Below are 26,290 nucleotides of genomic sequence, written 5' to 3' on the forward strand. Positions count from 1 at the left end.
TATTTACTAATAATGGTGGACTGTGGAAGTCTGAGTAGACTTTTTTATGATAAATGTTCTCAACTGGGCAGTTTTGCCATTATGGGTGCATATGGTTTGTTTCATTGCTTACTGGAAAAAATGTTCAAAACAAATTTAAAACACCCTCTAACAAGTGTACTGTATTGTACAAGGAATATAATTTTAGTACAATGAGGAAGGTGTATCAAAGAGCACATGTATGTTTCATATGCAAGGAGCCTATGATTCAAAACAGCCCAAAATTAATCTTTATCTGCCACTGGCAAAATGTATTTTCTTTGAATGTGGGTTTCAATGCTGTTTCAATGAATGTGAGTTTCAAGGGCAGAGAAGTTTTAATGCTAAGTTTTCATTGTGAGACTGCATTGCTTTGTTTAACAGATGACTTAGTGTTTGTGCTGTAAAATACAAAATAAAACTTTCAAATGAAGTCCAACTCATCATAGAAGTAAAGCAGTATGCACATTAGTGTTTATGGTAAATGGAGGAATAGCCAAGCATAATGGTTCATTTGAATGGCTGCAGAGGCTCCATTCAACCATTATTTTGTCAGGGGGGAAGGGCAGCAAACTCAGACAGGCCCAGCTGAACTATACCTCCCAACTGCCCAGATTTTCAAAGAATGAATAGATTTTTGCTTCTTATTTTTGGTTTGTTGTTCATAAAATTTGTAGTTTTAATTCCTAAATGATTTGCCAGAAGTCACTCAATAATAAGTTTCAGACTTCATAACCTTCAGAAAATGCATGTTAAAGTAAGAGCTGTTCTATCAACTGTCTCAATTTATACAAGAGCAATTTTTAGTACTGTTTATATGTGCCCCCAATATATTTGGCCTTGTTCAGATTTACTGCATTAACAGGTTGAGAGGTACATGCAAATAAATTGCTTTATAGAATTAGGCATAGCCAACCTCTCAAGTGTCCCCAATTTTTGGCTCAAAATGTTGCTCTTCCCCGTTATAATGCCTCCAAGAAAATAGCAATTTTGGAAGAAAACACGGAGGGTTTACAATTAAGAAATAACTGTAATAATCAAAGTTATAGATTACTTGAAATGCATGTAGATTCTTTTATATTTTGTCAGCTGCTCAAGGTAGCAGTACTAATATTAAAGTGTCCCTTCTTTGACAGGTAGCAGCTGTATTGTGTGTCTATTTTATATTTTTTTGCATCACATTTTGGTCCATTTTCATAAAATTGTGTTTTTGGCAAATTAGTGACAAATCACTAAAGACTGAAGTTAGAAAATGACAGACATTTGAGTTTCAGATTTTATACCCTTCAGAAAATTCATACTAATGCAAGACCTATTCTATTATCTTTCTAAGTTTATTAGAGCAATATTTAAAAATTGTCCTTATTGTTGGGCCTTTGTCCCACTTCTGTGTATGGCTTTGTCCAGATTTCTTGCTCTTGAGGTTGAGAGGTATGACAAATGTGTCAGGGCCATCACAGTCAGCCAGAGAGATTTCAAATTGTGACATGCTTGTTGCACCCCACTCCCCCATGTAGTGACTCTGGATGTGTCCAAACAAGGCAAGGAGTAGTTGTATCTACCTTGGATGGGGAGGACACACTGCATAAGTACTACAGTGGCTTTTCATCTGTCCTTGATTTTGCAGAATGGTCTGGTTTCTGTCATATTTTTGTACTGTTGATTTATGCTTATTACTCAGATTTATGCTTATTACTCAAAGTGCCTGTTGCTCTGTGTTTTTAAGTAGCAATGCTTTAATGACCATAAGGTAAGCTTGTCTGAGATCGTAAGATGCAAGTAAGCTTTAATAAGCATACTGTTAAAGAATTGCCAACATTGAAAGCCTTTCTGTTGTTGCCATGCAGAGAATACTTGACTAGATAATGTATAAGCCTTGGGTATTAAAGGACAGGATTCCATTATTTTAAAAAGCTCATTCTACTTGTTGGAGACTTCCAGTCATCTCTACAGACTTTACCCGTAAACTAAACAGAATGCCAATCATGTGTGGTCCATAACCTGTACAGTAATCCTTTAAGCAATGTATCTTGAGCTTGTTTCTTGTTTGCTTTTCATTTTTACTTTTATCATGTTTTCCCATGAAACAAGTTGTCAGGCAGCAGGTCTTTTTGGATAAGAAACATTTTACAAGTGGGGCATCACATAGATTTCTACTTTCAGCATGTTACTTGGTACTTTAATAAAGCTGAATATATTATAATTAGGACTGCAGTGCAAGGAGAAGTGGTTTGAGTTGAGTGCTTCTGGTTTTTCTTACACTTGATTTTGACTGGCATTCCAGTAATGTATTTAAAAAGTAATTTATTTTTTCAGGCCTCACAACCTTTTGTTTCCATCTAGATATTAAGTAAGCTGTCATGCAGCCAATGCACTGAAATATTTTTATTCTTCTACACTTATTTTTGTCTTGATTGGACTTTCATAATGATGGTTTGCCACCCAGGGCAGCGTATTTAATTAAAGTTAGTTTTTTGTGGTTTTGTGCATAGCTCCTCCCCTTTCTGGTTGACCACACCCCTTGACCCCACCCATTCAGCTGTCTCCTGCAGCCCCCCTGTGATTTGAAGTCACCAGCCGCCACTGTATGTACACTGTTCTAGCTGGACTAACACTGTATGTACACAGTTCTAGCTGCACTGTTCGTGGGGCTTTACTTGTTTCTTTTTATTCATTTGGCAGATAAGTATACCTCTCAACCACTTAGAGCAAGAAATCTGGACAAAACCATAAAAATGGGGGGACAAAGGCCCAAAAGATGCATAATTTGTAAATATTGCTCTTATAAACTTAGAAAGTTAATAGAAAAACAGGTTTTGTGTTAGCATGAATTTTTCTGAAGGGTATGAAGCCTGAAACTCAAATGTTTATCAACATTTTCTGACTTCAGTCTTTAATAATTTACCAATTATTTAGCAGAAAACCACAATTTTATTTATTTAATATGGCCCAAAAATATGAGGCAAAACTCTGGATATTCTATGAAAATCTGTACAGTTGACAGGTATGCTGATAAGATGATGCAGTAATCATTGAATGACTAAGAAGCCTACAAAGATATCAATTAATACACTAAGACAGTATTTTCTGTAGCTACAACTGTAGTATCTCTTATGCCAGTTTGCTGTAACACTACATGATGTCATTCACACCACTGCCAATCAGATAGTTTGAAGCTCAGCATTATTCCTGATGGAAAATTAGCATTTGTTTTGTGAAACACTGCAACCAAGTTTGGGAAGCAAGATTTACTTTACTGCTGGCAAGAATGGAGGCTATGCAGAGAATTAAATAGAGGTGGTCTCTCCTGGCTGGAAAATGCCTTAAAAATAGTCAGCCCCCTTGTTCTGACATAATGCGTATATTTATATATGCTTCTGCAGGTATACAAGCATGCATTGATGAATTTGTTATTATGGGGTCCACTGGGACAAGAAAGCACTGCTTATAAAACTTATGTTGTGACCGGATAGCTTTACATATGTGGACAGTTATATATCATATTATACACGGCTCAAGCTAAAGCAGAGTATGGACATTCATTTGTAACAGAGTGACATCTAGAGTTTGGTCACAGAATGGGCATTGGAGCCTAGGAGATCTTACATACTGTCAATTTATTTATGTTTATCTTGTTTTGATTACTGATAAGCCCAGTTGTGCAGTGATTCATTTTCATTTTATTGGATGTGCAGGAAGATAAGCTTCAAGGAAGATACATAACATTTACTGCAAAAATCAGACACACAGAATAAGAAGTCACACAAGAGAATTTACTAGAATAGAAATGCATGCAAATCAAACATTAAGCGAGCTCCTAAGAGCCTTACCTGGCAAGGTATGTAGGATAGGTGGTAGCCTTCTGTTAATGGTATTGACAACAACAGGGCATATCTGTGGAATACATCAACAATTAGTGACAGTCAAGAAAACAAGCCTGAAACAGTACGTAGCATGCTGAATAAGGAATTAGAAAAATGGACATGCTAGTTCAAGCAATGAATGAGCAAAGGGTGATGCTAAGATACTGGTCCAGTTTCAGACTCTGAGTGAGAAAAAAGTACAAGGGCATCCCAGAGCTTTTTGTCTGTAAACTTCTCACTTCTTTAATGAGCATTGCTAAATACAGTTGGTCCAAGTAGAACACAAGAAAAAATATTGTTTCATAAGTAAAGAATACATATGTAAGCAAAGCATACCATAAAGATCAGGAATTAATTAAGTATATGTGTAGTTAACGTCATAAATTCAGGATTATAAATCTTTACTGTCTCATAAAAATCACTAGTAATATGAAATAAAATGTGTCAGAAACCAGCCTATAACCAGACACCATGGAGCCACCACGTGTTTTCTATGCCAGTAACTATTACAAAGCAACGATTACAGATTTACATTTTCAGATTTCTATTTGGTAAGGGATTTTTAATTAAAAGCTTAACATAATGTGACAGGATATAACATACAGTATTGATACCACTGAAATATCTTATTTTTAGCCAGTTCTGATTGTGTTGGAGATTAAAGTCTTGACAATGACCCTGATAACCTGAGTTTGATTAATGGCACAGGCACCTGTTGGAACAGGCATAGGAGAAGATAGACAGGATGGAGCTTAGTCTGCTCTCTTCTTTTTTGGGGGTGGGGATGTGTCCATGCAATGCACTCATGCTAGTTGAATCATTATTATAGACTGGGGATTTCACAGAGCTGCTTGACTGCAAGGCGCCAGTGCCAACTGATCAAGTCACACTTGAAGGCATTGTCATGGATTGTAAAGGCTATTTACATGCTGGTCCACTGGATGTTTATGAGTAATGTACAAGGGTATGGCTTAAAATAAAATCCCATCCACTACCTTGTGGATGATGGCTCTCACTTCTGGTTCACCCAACTCTTATTCCAGCTAGTGATTGGACCACTGGGCTCTCACCCTGTGGAATGAGTAGATTCTGTGGGTAACTGGGAGAGACTACCTCGAGGGGCTGTGATAACAAGAAAGCAAAAATAAAAATAAAATAAAATAAAAATAAATTAAAAAAGTATGTCTGATTTTGTAAATGATCCTGAATCTGACAAGCATCAATAAAATTTGAAATGTGTGTTTTTCAGATATAGAATTACCCTGCATCTGCTAATCTTTTCTCCCTGGAGATTGGTATTAACTGGATAGATTCTAAAACGTCTAATGCTTATCCTAATGGCTAATGCTTATCCCACCAAACAAAATATTTCATAACAAAGAAAAAAAGGAGGTACCATACTGCTACATTTTAGCCAAATGTCATAATTCTTGCTTCATTTACTTTACAGCTTAACAAAGAAAGCTAATTATGCTGTTGTGTTAAATATTTGGATAAAACAACTAGGTAAAAGACAGATTTTATTGGAGTAACACATTTAGTAATTTTGCTTAACTCATGGGATAGGTACTTAAATGGATGGTCAGGTAACCTTTTTGCCATTCATGCCTGTGCATGCAGATTAAACAATATCACAGCACAGAATAAGACAAGGACTAGAGAGGTTTAAAGACCAATGTATTTTGTTGATGTAAGCTGAACCATTTTATAACAGGTATGCAAAATATGTCTTTTAAGCAGTTATGTTGTGTGCAATTTATCCGTGGCGGTGCAGCAGTAGCGTTGTTGCCTCACACAGCAAGAGGTTCTCCCATTCAATTCTCGGCTGGTGTGCGGGGAGTGCCTTCTGTGTGGAGTCTGCATGTCCTCCCTGCGGTCGAGTGGCATTCCGAAAGACATGCATGAATGGGCGTGTCTTCGTTGAAGGTTGGGCATCGAGCTGTCAACTTGGCACCATAAAAACCTACTGCCAATCATTAGCGGATCGGAGTTTTGCTGTGGCGACCCCTGACCGGGAAAAGCCAAAAGACAAACAGCAACATGTTGTGTGCAATTTATCTCTGTTTTTAAGTTTTATTTGATTCCTTCATGTGAGTATCTACAGTAGTGTTCCTCACAGTAATTATAATATTAAATTTTATGGTGTACGTATGCACACTAATATTTTGTAATGGCCCCAGCAAGAATGTTCTTATTCAGTACACTTAAGAATTCTGTTTATCACAGCTATGGTGAGCAAAATGTTGTTACCACAACTGTAATGAACAGAATTCTAAACTGAGCAGCACAGGTAAGGTCCTGATACTAGACAGACCTAATCTGCCTTTTATGAAACTAAACCAGTGTATATCAAAAGAGTTATAGGGTCACCTTATACCTTGGCTTATTAGTTCAGCTATAACATGTTCCATAGCCTTGCAAATGCTAATGAGACTAATCATCTTGTAATTCCAAGGGTTAATAGAGGGCTCAGCTTTGTAGGGCAACACAACAAATCTAAGGCTTGGAACCTGTGCAGGTTTTCAGGCTGAAGAGTTGATAGAGGGTTTCTGCTGGGTGGTTTATTTTTTCAACTGCTAACTGGGTAAACACAATAGGGATAAGTGAATCTTTACAGGGTTGCTCTGGGAGTACAGTCTAGTTAAGTAAATTGGTCAGAGTGACACAGTAGGTAAATTGAGATTATGGGTATCAAACCCTGGACTACAGCACAGTATATGCTAGTAGTTTGTAATCTTAACCTTCTGTACAAACCTGCCAGTGAAAATATGCTCTCCTTTTTAGTCATTTTAGAGATTAGATCGGATTAGTCATCATTTAATTGGAGAAATGGACTGGCCCTTTTTTCAGCCAGAATGTCAAGGTTAAGTATAATATATATTTTTTAAATTTAATATCAGTCAGTATGCTTTTGGAATAATACTAGAGAAAACCAGTGCAAGCACAGAAATAACAAAATTCCCCCCCAGGACCGAGTCTTGGACTATGAAGCTGCAAGGCAGTATCTTACCCCTGAGCTATCTGGAATGTTCCCCATGAATGATATCCCTTAGGAGTCCCCTGTAGTACTCATGGTAACTACTCTGATTATTAGATGACCAGTAGGGTGTAGGGAAAGAGAAGAGAGGAGGAAAGATGGAACCCCAAAAAGGGTGAGAGGAACATCCTGTTCTTATCTACAGTAAAACATTTACAATATAATGCAATCATATTTCTCAAGATTGATAAAATGTCTTGAGATTGCAAGGTTGTTAATAATAATATGGTGCCTAAACAACATTTATCTCAAACAGAAACAATACTTTGGGTGGTGCAAACTACTGCAAGATATTTCCTCTGCTACACGCAAGTACCATAATATTGCATGCATATAGGTAGAGGCAAGTTTTAACTTGCTGCTGACAAATTCCCAAAACTGGCTTTTCTGATATGTTGAATAAGGGTGTGTGTGTGTGTGTGTGTGTGTGTGTGTGTGAGTGTGTGTGTGTGTGTGTGTGTGTGTGTGTGTGTGTGTGTGTGTGTGTTTGCTGAGTCCTTCTCATGTAACTTCATTCTTTGCCTTGTGAACATTCTGGCAGTTCTATTAGAAACGATGTATGAAGAAATTATCTGATTCTGTTAAGGCACATTCCATCTCAGATGATGTGCTGTGAGAGAAAAGCATGGCTGTACCTTTGTTATTGTTTTCTGAAATTTATAGCATTCCCTCATATCTATTAAAAGGAAGTTCTAAGCCAGAATAATGCTGAAAAGTTTGATATTGAAGCCTATATCTCACTGACGTAGACTAGACTGTTTTTTGTTGTAAAAGAAGATCAGCCCAGCAACATCTGTACTTTACAAGGGACACTTCTAAATATATTTTAAATATTTTCGACTATCTTTTTTCTTTCTGAGGAACACATGATATTTTCTTAGCTACCTGACCAGAACTGCTCAATTTTTTTGGGTAAGGTAAAACCACGGTGAGCTACTTCTAGGATTTACCCCTTTTTTCACCATTGTGTCACCATGATGTGAGTTTGTATAAGTTTGAGGGGTGAGATTGCCTCCGCAAGAGCAGTGAGGAGGGGTTTGCTGTCCTTTTACATGTAACAGCAGCTTTCAAAGTGTTAGGGTCATGGGCGTATGTTACAAGAGAATACATTTCAATCACTTGTGGCAGCTAGAAGTAGTGTTCTGTGGTTTTAAAATTCCTTAATTTTCTTATTAACTGTTCATGGATAAATTTTTTGTATCATGGCTATGTGTAGACCCTTTCAAATGTTTTCTAATGCAGCTGCAGGTACCTGCCATAGGAGGGTTTTGTTTTTTGTTTTTTTACATTTCAGCTCTGTCTGATTTCTGCTTTTGTAATTTTTTCTGCACCCTGCATTTTATTTCATTTCCCAGTTCTTGTGGGCTTATTTTACTTTGTCAGCTTAACTTGTTTGATTGGAATTAATTAATTTATTCTATCCACTGGCATTTTGGAGGAGCTTGTAACAAGAATGGACATGTAGACCTGCTCTGTTTTGAGCTAATTTTCCTTATGGATAATTGGGTTAGGTTCAGGCTGTTCCAATTGCATTTCAAGGAGCTTGTTAGAAAACAAAGTAGTGTATTGTTTTAATAATTGTGCAGTTACGGCTTTGGCTTGAGATGCTTAGTGTTTCATTTCTTACAAGACCTTAAAGCCCTGCTTTAGTACTAATTTAGATGGCTTTATGTATAGACTCTGCAAACCAAAGAGGCTTGGGGTACTGGCCCTAGAACTAACGCTTTTTGTGCAATTTTACTTTGAGAAGGTCCATGCATGCTCTGTTGTGGCTTTGCACATTTCTTCTGTCCAGTGTGTTGACTGGAGATGGTTCACATTTGGTTTCTGGACTGCAGACTATGTAGATGGGAGAGTTTTTCTGTCTGACATTTTAGCTGCTGGTGTTTGCCATTCTGAAGTTAATTGTGATTGAGATAAGGAGCCTCACAGATGAAGTACCGCTGTTGACAACTAATCTGATTTCTGCTGGCCCAGACACAATATGTTTGTGGCTCCTGCTGGTGGTTCAGTTCCTTAATGCCAGCCATCTGAAGTATAAAGTAGACTGGATTCTAATATTTTCTGTTTGTTTTTAGCACAGGTCTGTTTCCTTCTTTACATTATCTGAATATTTTCAAAGGACTGCCACTAGTATTGTGGCCCCGCTCTATTGCATGAAGTAATTGTTGGGCTTCGCTTGTTATTCTAGGACCTAGAATTTATTACACTGTTCTGTCCTTCACTTTGGATGCCTGAAATATTTGCTACTCACTGTGCTGAGTTTATTTTCCCTGCTTTTTATCTGATTGGTTTACCAGTGTTGAAGTTACTTGTAGGTGATATTTTACATAAATGGATGCAGTGATGTGACATTTTCAACAGTACTCAACACAGAAACTGGTTTGCAGACACACTGGTGGCTCGTTACCAGTTTGTGCTGAAGTACGATATGTGTTTTCTTCTAGAAGTTCTATTTAAAATTACATGGAGCCCCAATCAGGTCTCTCACAGCTCCAGAGTAGTGTAACATATAAAGAGCAAGGTTGAGGGATTAATGTGCTGTTTAGACATGAAGATTCCAACTTTATGCATTATGTTAATAACTGTTTTGTACTTTGTGAGGCAGTTTACAAAAAATAACACAGATTTATTCATACTTTGAAGGATTTTTATGTGTGAAAAATGTTTAATTGGAAATCTGATAGAGACCAAATTACATCTTTCAAAGCAGCTATATTTAAAACTGGTAGTAAACTGGGTTTTAGTATTTTTAGGAAGTTTAACTTAGCCAATAATAATAATCTATACATATTATATATATATATATATATATATATATATATATATATATTATATTATATTATATATTATATATATTATTTATATATATTATATAAATATAATCTGTTATATCAGATGCGATATAACACTGCCCACTCCATCATAGAAGTCCTAGGCAACAGATATTATACTTTATTAGAAATAATTCTTAGGAATGACTTGATTAAATACACTTCTTGAAAGAGGTTTGGATGTTTACTGTTAAATAAAGCAAGAGGGGAAATTGATGAGGTAAGAGTATGGGGTAGTACCTCCCTGTGTTATTAACAGTGCACATGTAACAAGGCTTAATAACAGAAGACTGCACTGCAGATAGTATTAGATTTATTTCCACATCAAATATGCTTAGTATCCATGTAGGAAAAGGTTTCAGAAGTAAAAGAAGAGTGCAGTCTCAATAGCTCAACAGGTAGAACACTTTCCTTTGATGCATAAGGCTGTAGGTTCTGCACCCACACCATGTAGTTGGATTACTTTTTCCAATACTGGTACTGCATGGGGGGGGGTGCTACACTCCAGAATGCACTGTCCTTCAGATGAGTTATTAAACTAAGGCCCCATCATACCTCTCAACCTGGAAACATCAAAAGTCTGGACAAAGGCCCATGAAAAATAAATGCAAATCTGTAGACTGATTAACATAAAAGTTGCATACATAATTACATAGCCCCACCCACTCCGATGGAATTGTAGGATACCAACTTCTAAAACGCAAACTGAAGAAGACAACCAAAACATGACCAATTACTATATGTAGATATAGAAGCATAGACTGATCAACAGCACAAATCATCTATCTCAAAATCATCAATGTGAACAAACAGACTTCAAAAAATATCAATCGATTGAAAAATAAATAAAACAATTGTTTTTGTAGGGGGGGCAATTGTTTTCGTGGGGGGGGGACTCCCTGCACCCCCACAGCCCCTGCTAATTATATTCTAACTGTGAGATGCACTGACTTCCTCATTGAGGAAAACACTCCTCAGTGAAACTATATACATACAGCCATATGCACAGTCATCTAAATAAATCCCATGAACTGTATTGACAGTAACACACTCATCTAAATAAATCCCATGAACTGTAGTGACCGTAACACACTCATCTAAATAAATCCCATGAACTGTAGTGACCGTAACACACTCATCTAAATAAATCCTATGAACTGTAGTGACCGTAACACACTCATCTAAATAAATCCCATGAACTGTAGTGACTGTAACACACTCATCTAAATAAATCCCATGAACTGTAGTGACCGTAACACACTCATCTAAATAAATCCCATGAACTGTATTGACCGTAACACACTCATCTAAATAAATCCCATGAACTGTATTGACCGTAACACACTCATCTAAATAAATCCCATGAACTGTATTGACCGTAACACACTCATCTAAATAAATCCCATGAACTGTAGTGACTGTAACACACTCATCTAAATAAATCCCATGAACTGTAGTGACCATAACACACTCATCTAAATAAATCCCATGAACTGTAGTGACCGTAACACACTCATCTAAATAAATCCCATGAACTGTATTGACTGTAACACACTCATCTAAATAAATCCCATGAACTGTATTGACCGTAACACACTCATCTAAATAAATCCCATGAACTGTATTGACCGTACTCAGTCCTTTTATTGCTCTCTTCTTTGCTCTCTTTCTTCAAGAGTTTACACAGTCATTGCTGAAAAATGTCCTTGCACCAGCCCACCAACCCATTTAAGAAACACAAATAAATAAGTGCCACTGCTACACACTTTTTCTTAGTTTTACATATTGTATTTCTGCAAGCAAAACTTTCAAGTTAATTATTAGTTCAGCGTTTAATATAATAACATCTAACATTCTGCAGTACATATGTGCAACACTGAATACTTTGATGGAACAGTAAGCGGGTCAGCACATCACCATTACAAAGACACTTGTAGGGCTTATCCAACAGTCTAACCCATTTCCCATTTGTGGAACAGGTTTTCTTTCACTAATCAAAGCCAATCAGTCATTTGTCAGCAAAGCAATCTGTGGTTTGTGATCTTTATATAACTTTAGACTTGGAATTTGTAAATAATGTTTGTCTTCAAGAAGGCATGCACATAAAACCATTGTGTATAACCGGTAGCCTAGCAACAGCTAAATAATAGGTATATAAATGTTTCAATAATTTCTTGTAAATTCATAAACTCAAAAAGTAATGTGTGTGTGTGTGTGTGTGTGTGTGTGTGTGTGTGTGTGTGTGTGTGTGTGTGTGTGTGTGTGTATCTGTGTGTGTGTGTGTGCATGTGTGTATATATGGATTCACTATAGAATCTCGAAATACTGAAATCCCGAATTTCAGTATTTCGAAATTCTATGCCTGAAAGCTTTAAATCCCAAAATCCCATAACTGCGAAATTTAAAATTGCGAATCTACACTAAAAATACACCGGGCACATACACACAATGTCCCCCCACAATCAAACATACAATTCTACATGACAGACAAGCAGGGGTGCAAGCCCCAGCTCCCCCCACACCCCCTACTTATATATACTAACTCCGAGATCGCACAATCACACACACAAAAGGTAACTCGCACGCACACATTTCTCAGCCCCTTGCACACGCACATCACAGCTAAAACACACACTACCGTACACTAAAGCCCCTAACCAACATACTTACCTGAACTTACACCTATCCATTAACACACCACAACACCAGAAGCTCCGAACTTCAGGATTTTGAAAGTGAACCGATATATATATATATATATATATATATATATATATATATATATATATATATATATATATACACACACACACACACACACACACACACACACACACACACACACACACACACACACACACACACACACACACTCACACACACACACACACAGTTATAAAGCACTATAGTTTCCTCATCCACTAGGCATTATCTCCCATACAAATGTACTAAGATATGAGCTGTAGTGAAGACTAGCTCCTAAAACATCTGCCCTTTGAACACATGAAAAACAGAACAGTATCTCTGTGACTGATTGCTGTCCTTTAGATCTCTGACTCACCAATATCCACAACCACCTTATACTGCAAACGTTTTCTAAAATGTTACACATTAATGTTTTTCAGCAAAAATTCAGTCTTCTACTAAGCAGACATCTTGCTAATGCAAGTAGGAATATTTTACTTATAGCTAAAAAGCAATAATTTAAGGAATAGGCTTTGGAATGAGGTAAAGCTGTATTTTCTTATATGTTTCTTAATATCTCAGCTTAACCTTTTAAGGTGTTATCATTTTCTCTTTCCTCTTCTTAATATTGTTAGACCCATTTTTCAGCTTAATGAACCATTACACCTAATTATTTTATGTGAAACTAAATGAAAACAAAGAAGCAAACCTCTGCAGCAAATCCAGAGTCCCAATAAGCTGAAGAAGTTAAGAACTAGTCTATTGCCCAAGCCGGTAGAACAAAGGAGTAACCTTTGTTAAATGCTTGCAACCACGGCACTCAATATTATTTAACTACAGTGTTAAATCATCTCTTTATTTTTATTTTACCTGCTAGAGGTGGAGGAGCTTCCAGGGGAAGAAGTAGATAAGTATTTCTTCATTATTGATGAAGGACATTGGACAGGATGACTCGCTCGCTATTCACCGCCACACAGGGGTTACAACCATTGCTTCCATCCTGCCAGTGCCTGCCTAAGTTCTAATTCTAAAGTAAATAAATATTAGCTGAAGCCTTTTTAATTTAAAACAAAAAAAAACACTGTCTATGTGACAGACTCTCTGAGACTTCACTTCACACTGGCCCTGGGAATCTGATCTGTAGACTGTATTCTTTATTCCGAGTTCCAAATCTTCCGAGAGGCTGCAGCTTTAGCCAAGTGCACACACACACACACACACACACACACACACACACACACACACGCACACACACGTGCAAGTAAAAGATAAACCAAATACATTCGTACTCAGCCCTCAGCTGAATTCTGACAGGCTGGTCACGATGCTGATGTCATCACGCATGCCTCTGCATGTGATGACATCAGCAAAAAAAAAATAGGCCAAAAACATTTCAAAAAGAGAGCTGGGAAATTTGGGAATAAAGGGGGACACTCAGAAACTCATGGCACCCCATTATTTGGACCTCAAAACCAGTAAATACCGAGGAATTCTGTATGGTTCAGAGGTATGGGCCTCATCCACCTGAGCTGGTGGTAGCTCAGGTGGATGTAAAAGATCCTATGGCCCTTATCGAAAGGAGTAGGGAAAGTTTCTTGGTACCCTGGCCAAATTTCTCCTAGTAGACCAAATACCACCTTGTGTCTTCCTTGAAAGGAGAACAGTGTCCTATTGGGACTAACCTTGTCAATAAAGTATAAATAGATGAAAATAAATAAAATGATGAGGTGGATAAATAAGTAGGCAAGCATCCCAGATTTAAGTATAGATGTGCACACAAAGGCAAAGAAAGTATTATACAACATTTGAACCATATAGGAGTTTGGTGACAACTAAAGGAGCAGTAGCAAATAGACAGTAGAAAATACAGTAAGACAGATGCAAGCTATAAAACAGACAATTTATATAGACATACATCGGGTAGTGCAAAATAAGTGTATATATATATATATATATATATATATATATATATATATACATTGTATATGCATTTTAATGTGTGAGAACGTATATGTAGAATTACTTCAAGAAGAAAAATAAGGTAGCTGTATAGTGAGTTTAGGAAATCAATAAGAGCAGGGGATTATTAAATGAGGTTTAGTTAACAAGCATAAGAAGGAGAACAGAGTGTGAGATAAAGCTGCAATAAGTTTTGTCAAAGGGACATTTCCAATCACTTCAACTGTACATTTTAGATATATTCCTGAGATTTGACTTTTTAAACATGTGCCACAGATCAAATGGGACATTTTCTAGTGTTTCCCAGTGCAGTCTGTGAACATGGAATCACTAGGTTCATTTCTTATAACGATACGTGTATGTCTGTCAGCTCATGTTTTGAGATCTCACTGAGATTGTTTCTATTTCTTGATGTTGGGTATTGAGAGGCAGTTTTATGAGTAACGTAACTTCTGTACAAACCAGTGTTGTATAGATGCAGCTGTAAAGCTTGAACTACTTCAATTTGCAGAAAGACAGACAAGGAAGAATCTTGACAAGCTGGCGAGATGGCCCACAGCATCACAAGTTATCCGACAGCATGCATGTTTCATTTTATCATTTACAGATGGTAGAAATGTACTTAATAGAATTCAGTGTTGACAATGAATATTTTGACTGTAGAGCTGCTGGAGTACTATACTAGTCTGTTTGCACTTTTTTGTACTCTTTTTTAATTTGGTAAAGCAAATAGAAAAATTCATCAGTGTATTTTATTCTTGAACACTTAGGCTACATTGAGAACAGCAGTGAATCTAATGCATCGTACTGGACTACAGTTTGAAATTTCAGATTGTATGCTGCATATGGAAATCTCCTCTGGGTGTTAGACTTGTTAACAAATTGTCGCACAAGGAAAAGAAGAGGCTGATGAAGCCTGATGGGTACAGAGAAAGAGGGTCATGTTTAATTATTATCAGTTAAACATGCCTTGACAAAAAAGAAAACTGAAAGACTAAAATTTGTGTAGATTGTAACTAGCTACTTGGTTATTTATTCACATATTTAAACTGGTGTGCCTCTAGCATGCTAACTGAGTTTGGAAGAGCTTGAAAGCTTCTCACTGATATTTTAATAATTTTTTTTTTATTAAGCTGAAATAGCATTTTTTTTTAATTTATATTGACACTCCAGCTTGTCACTCAGAAATCATTCCTAAGAAGGCCATATACTTGTCTACTGATATTTTCTTTCATCTAACAAGTAACTAATTTCAGGATCATGGAATGACTGTGAAATCCAGTGTATTAAGTGACATAGTTTTTTTTTTTAAACCTAATAATGTGAGACTGCTGTTTATTTTTAGTCAGTGTTACATGGATTAGGATTTAGACTAGCCATGTAGCTTTCAAGATTAGTGGCTGTAAACTAACTTGGGTTTTTGCTGGATCAAATATCATTATATTAGTTATGATTATAGGATCATAGGATCATAGGAAGTTACTAGGCTATTGGCCCTGAGGTCCTTTTAAGCCCAGCCAAGAGTTTAGCCCATGCAAACGGGATAATGATGCATTTTTTTGTATTCAGCTTGAGGTTATGTTTCTGGCACCAGTCATTTTTTTGGGTGACACCCTCCTGGAGGCTCTCCATGTCACTAGGGGAACTGATGACAGCTCCCAGCTTGCAGTCATCTGCAAACTTGGTCAGCCATAGCCCACTGGTTTTGGCATGCACCTCAGAAAAGTATATCCCAAATAGCAGAGGCCCCAAGACCGAACCCTGGGGTACGTCACTTGATATGGGTCTACTGCTTGAGGTGGCTTCCTCTGTTTTTACAAGGTGGATTCTATCCATGAGCCAGTTAGCTACCCATCTGGTAAGATATGGATTGGTGCCTAGTTGAGAGAGTTTATCTATTATGTCCAAGTGGGGGATAGAGTCAAAGGCTTTGGCCAGGTCAAAGTAGACGGTGTGCACTGTTTTCCCTTATCCATGGCTTTGGTGACTGTCTCAAAAAAGTCGACCAAATTTAACAGACATGAGCTCCCCTAGACAAAGCCAAACTATGTGGGACTGAGTGTTTAGAGATTGCCAATGTCCTTGTTAATGAGGTCCATGATAATCCATTCCATGGTCTTGCAGATCTAGATAGTTAGGCTGATGGGGTCTATAATTTCCCAGATCAGTGGATGCTCCACCTTTATGTAAAGGTATGACAGTGGCTGTCCTCCACTCAGCTGGACAAAGCTGGTATTCAGGCTTTCATTGAATAGGGTGCCTAATGGTGCTGCAAGTTCCTGCCTGAGGTCATGTAGGATGCAGCCTGGGATGTTATTGGGTCCCATGGAGGCTAGATTTTTTGCATTTGAGAGAGCAGTGATGACCTGATCCCTAGATATAAGGGGAAGGGGGAGGTACTGGGAATGTCCTGGTTTACTGATGGGGGTACAGAGGGGTGAAATTTTCACTGAATCTGTCAGCCAGCAAGTTTGCTATATCTATGACATTTGTATATGTGGTGTCCTTGACCACCGGTTCTGAACAGATCTGGGTGCTGCCTTTGAGATTACGGACATATGTGAAGAAGCCTTATGATTATCTCTAGTAGATGTGGCCAATTTGGACTCAAAGTTTGCTTTGGAGGATTTCACTAGTGCTCTTATTTGCTTGTTTAGGCTAAGGAGAGATTGCTTCCAATTGGGCATCTGTTCCTTCTTGGTCCTGGACAGCATTTTTTTTCCTTTTGTTATAGAGTTTATTTATTGCAAATGTCTACCAGACAGGTTTACTCTTCTTTGCGGAGGATGATTTAGTCCTGTCAGGTATTCCTGATTCCATGCATCTTTATAAATATTGTATAGTAATTTGGTATAATTTTGGATATTGGTACCAGTTCTTAGAGAGGGGGAGGGGGCTGTGAAGCTGTTTATACCATCCCTCATGAGGCTGTAATGAGCTTTGGAAAAGTTTTATTTTGTTTGACCCTAGCTATGGGGGGGGTCAGGGGAGATGGTGAATTCAAATGTGACCACTTTATGATCTGATCTTATAAGGGAGGATGATACTGCAGGGATGCTGCAGTGGTTACTCATGTTGGTTAATATCAAGTCCAAGACATTATCACCTCTTGTGGGGCTATCGACTAGCTGTTTCAAAGCATTTAAATTGACAAAATCGAGAGATCTCTGGGCATTTGTGTTCTGGCATGAGTAGTTCTTCCAGTCTATGTTTGGGTAGTTAAAGTCACGCAGGATCAGGGTAAAGGGTTGAATCTTGATAGAGTCGAAGAGGTCTAGATAGGCAGTTTGTGCATACTGGGTCAGATTTAGGGGCCGGTAGCTAGCTATGATTTGTATAAGAGTCTTGTCAATGGTTAACTGCACCTGGAGTGTCTCCTCTGCGTCATACTGTTTGACCAGCCTGGAGGTGTGTATGTCTTTAATATATATTGAAACTCCACCTACTTTGGCTTTACTACCCACAGTTTGGGGTCTGAATGTATGATAGGATGAGTAACCAGGAATGCCTGGGGTGCTCTCTGCAGCTTTGACCCAGGTTTCTGTGACTGCACAGATGTCAGAATTTTCCAGGGTTAAGAATGCTTGTAATGAGTGCAGTTTCATGTTTAGACTCCTAGCATTTAGTAGCATAACCTTTAATTTGGGTGTTGTTTAAATTTTTATGTTGGTAGTTTTAACCTCATCACTTTTTCTAAAAAAAGGCACTATGGGGGAGGCAAGTGCCTTTGCCAGAAGCCTGAAGCCCAAGTGAGACAAATGCAGGCCATCTCTGGAAAAGCATTGTGGTCTGTTGATTATATCTTCCCAGGCTGTCAGGTACTGGATCCCCCTGGAATGACACCAGAAACTAAGCCAATTGTTAAAGTCAATCCTTTTCTGTTTGTATTAAGGCATCATTCTTGGTGATGGTAGAATGCTGCTTAAGGCTAGGGACATACCTGCCTGGGGCACATATTCAGTGAGTTCAATCATGTCTCTCTTTATATAGTCCAGGGATGTATGTCTCAAGTCATTCACACCAACTATGGACTATGACAGAGTCATAACCGTATCTGCTGTTGAGAGACTTGAATGCATGTGTGCTATGATGGATTCTGGCCCCTGACAGACAACTAACCATGACTTTCTCCTTATCCAGCCTGGTGAGAGGCACATCTGTGTGTCTCACAATGGAGTCTCCTATGACTAATATGTTGGGTTTATTGTTAAGCCTTAGTGGTTGTGAGACACAGGTGTGTGAACTATGCATGGTATGTGGTATGGAGGGCTGTGGAGATCCTGTGTTTTTGTCTCGGAGGTCTCCTTTGTTTGGGTATGTTTTTGTTGAGGATCTTCACATATGTGGGTGTGTGTTGTGTAGGTGTGGGTGGTTTTGAGGTGTAGTAATTGTGTTGACATCCTTCTCAAGTGCCAGATATACTGGCTTGTGAGGGAGAGAGCATGGACTCTAGGTTCCCAATATAATTGCATCTCAATCAAATTGTGTTCCTAGATGGTAGTTGTAAGTGGTTGTCTGTGTACATAAGGCAGTTGCTACACTCAGGATACCCATATCAACCAGACTGGCAGGAGAAACTGTAGGAAATTGTCGGTCCATATTTTTCTGACTGAGAGAGAAGGCCAGAGAGAGCTAAGGGGTTAGCCTAAATCCCAAGTGCTTAAGCCATAACTAAGAGGCTTAGAATAACACTTACATTAAACAGGTTATAAACAAGCAATAACAAATGCAAAAGAAAAGATGCAACTGAACACTTAAGAGAACAAGCTGCAGCAAGTAGCAGAAAAAGCAAGATGAAGTAATGGAGCAGGAAGAGGAAACACAAATACAGTAAAAGAAGCTGAATAAAGTGGTTTTTTTTTTTAGTAAAGTGGAAAGGGAGAGAGGAGGAACAGAAGAAAATTCAAGGGTAAGGAAATAAGGGGTTTGACCTTCCCAAATGATTTCTGTATTAGGTAGAATGAGCTAATGAGATGGGACTGGGAAGTGTTTCCCTTATCAGATTTACAGTAGGGGTGAGCAGCAGCAAAAGCCACAAACTATAAGAACATAGCAGCAATTGGGTGGGAGAAAACGATTCAACCACAGAGTAGCAAATATATAAATGGAGTCACAGAAAAGTAAATAATTCAGTCAAACAAATAAATAAAAACAGTGCAGTAAACTATTGCAGAACTGTTACACAAATAAATAAAAAGCAATGCAGTACTGATAGGCAAATAAACACAACCAGTGCAGTGCTGATAAGAAACACTGAACAATTAGATAAAGTGCAAAAAATATACTTATGTAGCTCTGTCATTCAGATTGTTTAAGAAGCACTCTCCATCAGGCACAAATGGAGCTCTAGCAGGATGAGCAGGGATTCACTCAAATGTAATATTTTTATACCAGCAAGATAAAAGATCCTTCCAAAGCCACACCCTGAGAGGAACAGATAACACAGAAGTTTGACCAGTTTTACCTCCCTGGACTGAGTACACAACAATCTCCCAGTAGGGGCAGGCAACTGCAAAAGTCACCAACTTTAAGAACACAACAGCAGTCAGGAATCTGATCCCTACTGTCCATTTTACTTGTTGCAGGCTGGATCCTGGTCATTCAGTTACATTTTAGTTTGTCTAGATAGCTTTCATCCAGTTATTATGTAGACTGTGAGTTCTTTTTTAAGAATGTGGATATTTCCATCTTCACTGAAAGAGTCTACTGTAACTTTCATTCTTGAGGCATCATCCTTGGATCTGCACAGCCTAGAATTTATAGAACCCCATCTCATACCTTTGAGTTGTTAGAAAGCTGTTTGAGAAGGTGGTTGACATTCTTTGGAATCTTATCCATCTTCATATGTTCTCCTAGATCATTGTCATTGCTGTTCTAAAACCTGTCATATCACTGAGATTCACTTATTCTACCTTTTAAGAGAATTATGTAGTTATACTAGTATTCATTTTCACTAGTTTGTTTTGTCATTCTTTTTGTTAAACTTGCCATTAACTTTACTCCATGCTTTTATTTAGTTATTTACCTCTTTAGATGTCTGTTTTGCTTGCTTTATAATTTTTTAACATTATAACTGTTAGATATATTTAGAAATGTATAAATGCATGTACTTCTATTGCTAATTAGATGCATATACACTTCTGTTGCTATAATATATCTAGGAATAATATAGTCAGTTAGATGCATACATTTTTGTTTGATAAAAAAGGGTTAAACTGTTCTTAGCTGAAGAGCAAAAAAAAATCAAATAACTAAGTAAATGGCATTCATGTAACATAAATTGTTAAGGTCTAATACAGCTTGAGAAAAATACTGATAAAGATTGCTGAGACCCAGGTGCGAGAAAGAAACAGAGTTGGAGGCAAGCTGAAATGTCATGTAATTCACCTTGAAACAAGAACACAAAGGAGCTTATTAGCAGACTCATGACATCATCAAAAGACTGGTTTCACACAGAACAGGAAAGACTTCCTAAATACCAAAGTAATGACTTTGAGAGTTCCCAAAAGACTGTTTTCATAAGAATGTATATATGTGAGATGTGATCTGATTTCTAGGGATATCTGTTAGAGCTGTTCATGGAGAAAATCATTCATGTTGTATTGAAAAGAAACTTGAAGACAGTAAAATCCTGCAAACTATATTGTTGTGCGTTTCGTCTGTTATATACAGTTACTTTAATAATTATTGTGCACAGTTTAAAAGGTTAATAGTCTGCAAAGTTTATCTGTAATAACCAGACTTTTATTCTACAAAGCACTAACAAATGTACATCTGACAAACATCTTCATTTAATTACTAGACACCAACATATAGCTGTAGTCGACAGCATCAGTAAATAAGACAAGACTGTCAGTGACATTTTTATCATTTATTTTAAATAATTTATCAATAACTGCTTAGATTTAAGCAGTATCATAAACTTGAACTTGGGCCTGACCTTATCAGGGTTATGAATGACCTCCAGTAGTGAGAGATCAGTGCACATATTCACTTTACATGCTCGAAATACTGAAATCTTGAATTTCAGTATCTCAAGACCGGAATGTTGCAAACACGTAAGATCGAGATATCAAACTACTGAAACTCACTAGACTGAATATTCAAAACATTGAATGTTCAGGGTGTGAGTTTATTTACATATAAATTCGTGCTTCACTTGTAATCACCAATATCGAGTCCATAATGTGTGCTAGTGGTATCTGCAAATAGTTCATCTGGTACTATCACACACACACTGAGAATTTCCATGATTCGTGGTAAACACTATGCCATATACATGTCCACAGTATCTCTTCTTACATCTTTAGAAGTCTAGTTATAGCCTGTAAAAACTCCAGAGTTGAATAAGTTATTCTGTTACTCAACACCTGCTCAAACTATGCCGACATTTAGGTGAAGCAGCACAACCGCTAGACATCTGAGCTCATCGCTCTTCTGTTCTATCCTGCTCCCTCGCTAATGTTGTCATTCACACAGATTAATCAGTTGTCCTGGATCCCAAAAGGCACTTTAATCTGCAATGCCACACCTCCACAGTATTCTGTGTGCGTGTTAGAAACAGTGTGTTCAAACCATTAATATTCCGAAATGAAACCAGGAAGAAGGTGGGAATCTACAAAATGCAGTGGTTCTGGTAGCAAATTTATGCACCTTGCCTAAAACGTATCAGTCTAAAAAATATTTAATCATGTCTTTTCCATCATCAGGAAATGATTCTCTAACTGAATGAAATGCTGTGAGAATCTCCTCTTCTGGAAGAAAAGCTAAAGCAACCAGTGACTTAACAGCCAATTGGAACTTGATATTTGTACTATACAGTGGAGCTAACCCTAGTTGTTGAACTTTGCACCATATATTTTGCCTGAAATGGAAAAGGCAACCATGTTCAGCAAGTAGTTCTAGCATGGAATGCCACATATAGTTATAAGACCTTTGTGACTTTTTGCTGATTAAACAATACAGTAGGTGTATGGACTTGTTAAATCCTCCGCACTTTACAAGGCCATGGATGCTATAAAGCTGGCGGCATATTATAGCTTTGTAAAAGAATGTACCATCCATTAGCCAGATGGTAGCTCTATCCAAATCATAAAGATTTTGTGCCATAGTGAATACTACTACCACAGTATCTGTAATGTTACCACTAAATGTTTAGTGATAAATATACCCATTTTAGTTGGGAAATCACTGACATCTATATACTGCAGATTTAGTGTAGCGGTACACAGTGGATATGTCTCCTTTCTGCTCAGGCTGTCTACTTGTTGAAGCAACGCTTTACATGTTGGGAGGTTAGGAATGTCATCTATGGAGCTGGATGCTGGAAAGCATCATCAAATATTAGGCATGGAGTGCCCCGAGACATCTTAGCTTTCACTTTTAAATCAGAGCACAGAGTGTAGCGTTCTATTTCAGATGGAACTCCACTATGATTGAGACATACCAACTTAACTAGTTTTTCACCTACAGGGAGAATCTCTGTCACAGGCCTACTTTTGCACTGCCGTGAAGACTTCCACTTACAGCACCAATACCTCTTGTGCTTTAGGGTCTGCTCAAGATTTAAGATGTATCCCTCTAGCAATAACACAGGACTTCCTTTTTGATAAGTGCTCATTTTATAAATCCCACCTATAGTTCCTGGTGCAGCAGTCAAGATATTTGCTATAGTGCCTTTGATTCCCCGTTAGCAAAGGAACAGCAGTATCACATGGGTATAGTGCTATACTACCCATAGATGTCACATTTGATATTTCAGATTTTGCAGTATTGGAAGTACGACGTTCTACATTTGTGACATTCCGGTCTTGAGATACTGAAATTCGAGATTTCAGTATTTCAAGCATGTAAAGTGAATCCATATATATATATATATATATATATATATATATATATATATATATATATGTATATATATGTATGTATGTACTAAGACATATTGTTTGAAGAAGGGGTTTGCAGTATCACTCTTATAATGATGATACTATGGATTGCCTTCCCTCCCTCACAAGTGCATGGTACAATTGTTACCCAACAACAGTTCCTACAGTCCAGTTTTATTGCACTAATGATAGTTAATTGAAGCTTAATATAGTAGCTATGATCATACATAGGACCATAATAAGGCCTTCTATAGTTTCTCCCACAGTTTCTTATGATAGGAAAAGATTTGAGTTTGATCATAAAGTTCATAAGGTGGGTGTTTGCTTAGATGACATGCTGTGACTTAAGGACCAAGTGACAGTTGCTATTACCACAATTCTCAAAAAACGTTGTTATAACCACCTCTGAAACAGTCCCCTACTGTGGATTTGATGCAGTTCAAGAAACATATTGCAGTCATTTGTGTACTGACCCTGAAGTGTTTTCATTGTTGCATTGCACTATACTTTGGATACACTGGTGCTGATGTCAAATGCATCCAGTATGGAGAATTCTGCAGCAAAGTTGCTGCCATGATCATCATGTTATGACCATGTCACTGTTGTCATTTTTCCCTATATTTGCACATCATGGTATGCAGTGAGGTCATGTTTATGCCACATATGCATCTCTGCATCATCTGTATGATGTATGTTATTCTTTCTTCGGGTTGGTGGTGCCACTGGTTATGTAAGATGCCCCAGTTGATATCAAGGATTGCACAAGTTAATGTAGATCCAACAAGATCTTCCAAATTATAAAAGGACTGCCCACATTTTTCATTTTTCATTCCCAAATGCCCCTTTGAGTAATTTTGTCTTGCTGAAAATCCCATGAGAACTGCAGACACATACCCCATCTTCTTGTCAGTGGGCTGGTGTGTAGAAGCTGAGGTGTTTGAATTTAAATGGGTTGTTTTATTTATTTATTTATTTGTTTATTTTTATTTTGAATGGAAAGTTGTCCAGCTTGTTTGTGGCAATTTTTTTCTGGAGGCTTAGGGAGAAAACCTCCAAAATACTAGCACAAAAGAAACAACAATTTACAAACTAACATTTCTTTTAGATATTATAAGCACAAGTCATTAGCAGGATGAGATTCTATATTATAAGAAAATCCAGGTGGCTTATTTTAATCCCAAGTCATTTGCATTTTGCCAGTGGATAGAAAACGTACTACAAGGAAATTCTGTTTGTTGGAATAGAAGAGGTTAACCTTTTGGTATCAGACATTGGTCTCGTTCAACTCACTGTCCCTAAAGTATATGAATACTTGTCCCATTCGATTTGCCTGAGATTGTCCAATTCTTCTAATAGGGTTCATTGTTTCAGTTGTTACTTTTCTTCCACATTAAAAAAGACAACTAGATTTTTATTGAGAGAGAGCTTTACCTTAAACATTCAAAGAAGACAATCCCCTGCCAACCTAAGGGATGTGAATTTTGTGTTAGAAGGAAATGATCAAACTTCAGTGTAAATAATTGTTTTTTTTTTTAAGTTTCTTCCTGTGGGTGTCAAATCTGCTGGGAGGGGATTTGAGTTCTGAGCTTTATTGTGTTCCTCACGTCACCATTTTTAAGGACACGATATCCTTGTCTGTTGATCCATTTTCATACCCAAGGTTGGGTATTACACCATTTTTCAAAATGATTCATCTTCCTACCTTTTATTCTCATCCTTGGAATTCAAGTTACTAGATGACACAGCAAGAGTTCCTCCAGTTCGATCCTCGCCTGGGGTGCCTTCTGTAAGGAGTCTGCATGTACTTCCTGTGGTTGTGTGGGTTTCCTCTGGGCGCTTCAGTTTCTTCCCACATCCCAAAGACATGCTGTAGGTGGATTGAACACTCTAAATTAGCCCTAGGCACGAGTGCATGTATGTGTGTGCCTTCTGTGGAAGGTTGGGCACCGGGCTGGCAACTCGACACCGTAAAACTCCACTGCCAATCATGAGCAGACAGGTGATCTGCTGTGGCAACCCCTAGCTGGGAAAATCTGAAAGACGAAGAAGATGACATATCATTTGTATCATAGGTGGCAACTTTGTATTTCCATTTCTAGAGCTAAGGATCTCATGAAGTTTGATTAGCTTTTGTTTCCTTTATTTAGTTATTTGCTTTCTTATTTGTTTGCTTGTTTGTTTATTCTACTTGTTAACCAGGAATGTCCAGCAGGGAAGTAGAGTTCTGGAGAGATAAGCTCCAATTTAAAGATCTGCAATGATACTTTGATTATAAATACATATATATAACATAGGGAAACATGCAGATCATTGTGTCTCTCTGATACTCAGTTATTCTTCGTATAAGTCTGTCAGAGAGATGAAAGCAAATGGAAGTCTACTGTTATCTGTAATTATTTTTAACCATCCAGGCATGGAGCCCCCTCCTCTTGTCTAAGAGTTTTTCCTAAGTTTCTGCAAGGACCCAGAAAGCATATACAGTATCCAAGAGGGATGACTCATGGTATTATATGTGGTGTTTGCTGCAGCAGAAATGGGTATATAAAGGTGGAAGTCTCCTGTGACTTAAAGGCTATCAAAGGCTTCCGGTGAGACAAGATGATTTACAGGTAATGGCTAATGCAGACCAGCTGTTCTTCTTAAACCAACTTATGCAGTACACGTCCTTTAACAAGAAGTGGGCTGGTATCTGAAAACAGATTGTCTCATAGTGGAGTGTTATTTGTATTGAATTTGCTATGATGCTGTGGACAAAACTTTATAGGGACCGATAAGATGTACCTCTCAACCTCTTGGTGCAAGAAATCTGGGCAAAGCCTAAAGTAATGTTGGGACAAAGGTCCAGAAATACAGACAGAATCAATATTGCTATTATAAACTTAAAAAGTTGCTAGAATAACATGATTTGTGTTAACATGCATTTTCAGAAGGATATGAAGTCTGAAACTCAAATGTATGTCATTATTAATGACTTTAATACTCAGTGATTTGCTAGAAAACCATAATTTT

The 26,290-nt window shown here is 37.6% G+C and overlaps 1 protein-coding gene across 1 annotated transcript in view; it reads right to left on the reverse strand.

Moving 5' to 3' along the window:
* LOC122817052 (bactericidal permeability-increasing protein-like) overlaps positions 1-26,290 on the reverse strand; it is a 442,831-nt gene that overhangs the window by 250,546 nt on the left and 165,995 nt on the right. The window contains exon 6 of the mRNA XM_044090194.1: positions 3,849-3,912. Within this exon, the coding sequence (XP_043946129.1) occupies positions 3,849-3,912 (64 nt within the window). The remainder of the gene's footprint in view (positions 1-3,848; positions 3,913-26,290) is intronic.

The sequence above is a fragment of the Protopterus annectens genome, chromosome 12.part0 (assembly GCF_019279795.1).
Source record: "Protopterus annectens isolate FY-2018-M chromosome 12.part0, PAN1.0, whole genome shotgun sequence".
Classification (NCBI taxonomy): Eukaryota; Metazoa; Chordata; order Ceratodontiformes; family Protopteridae; genus Protopterus; species Protopterus annectens.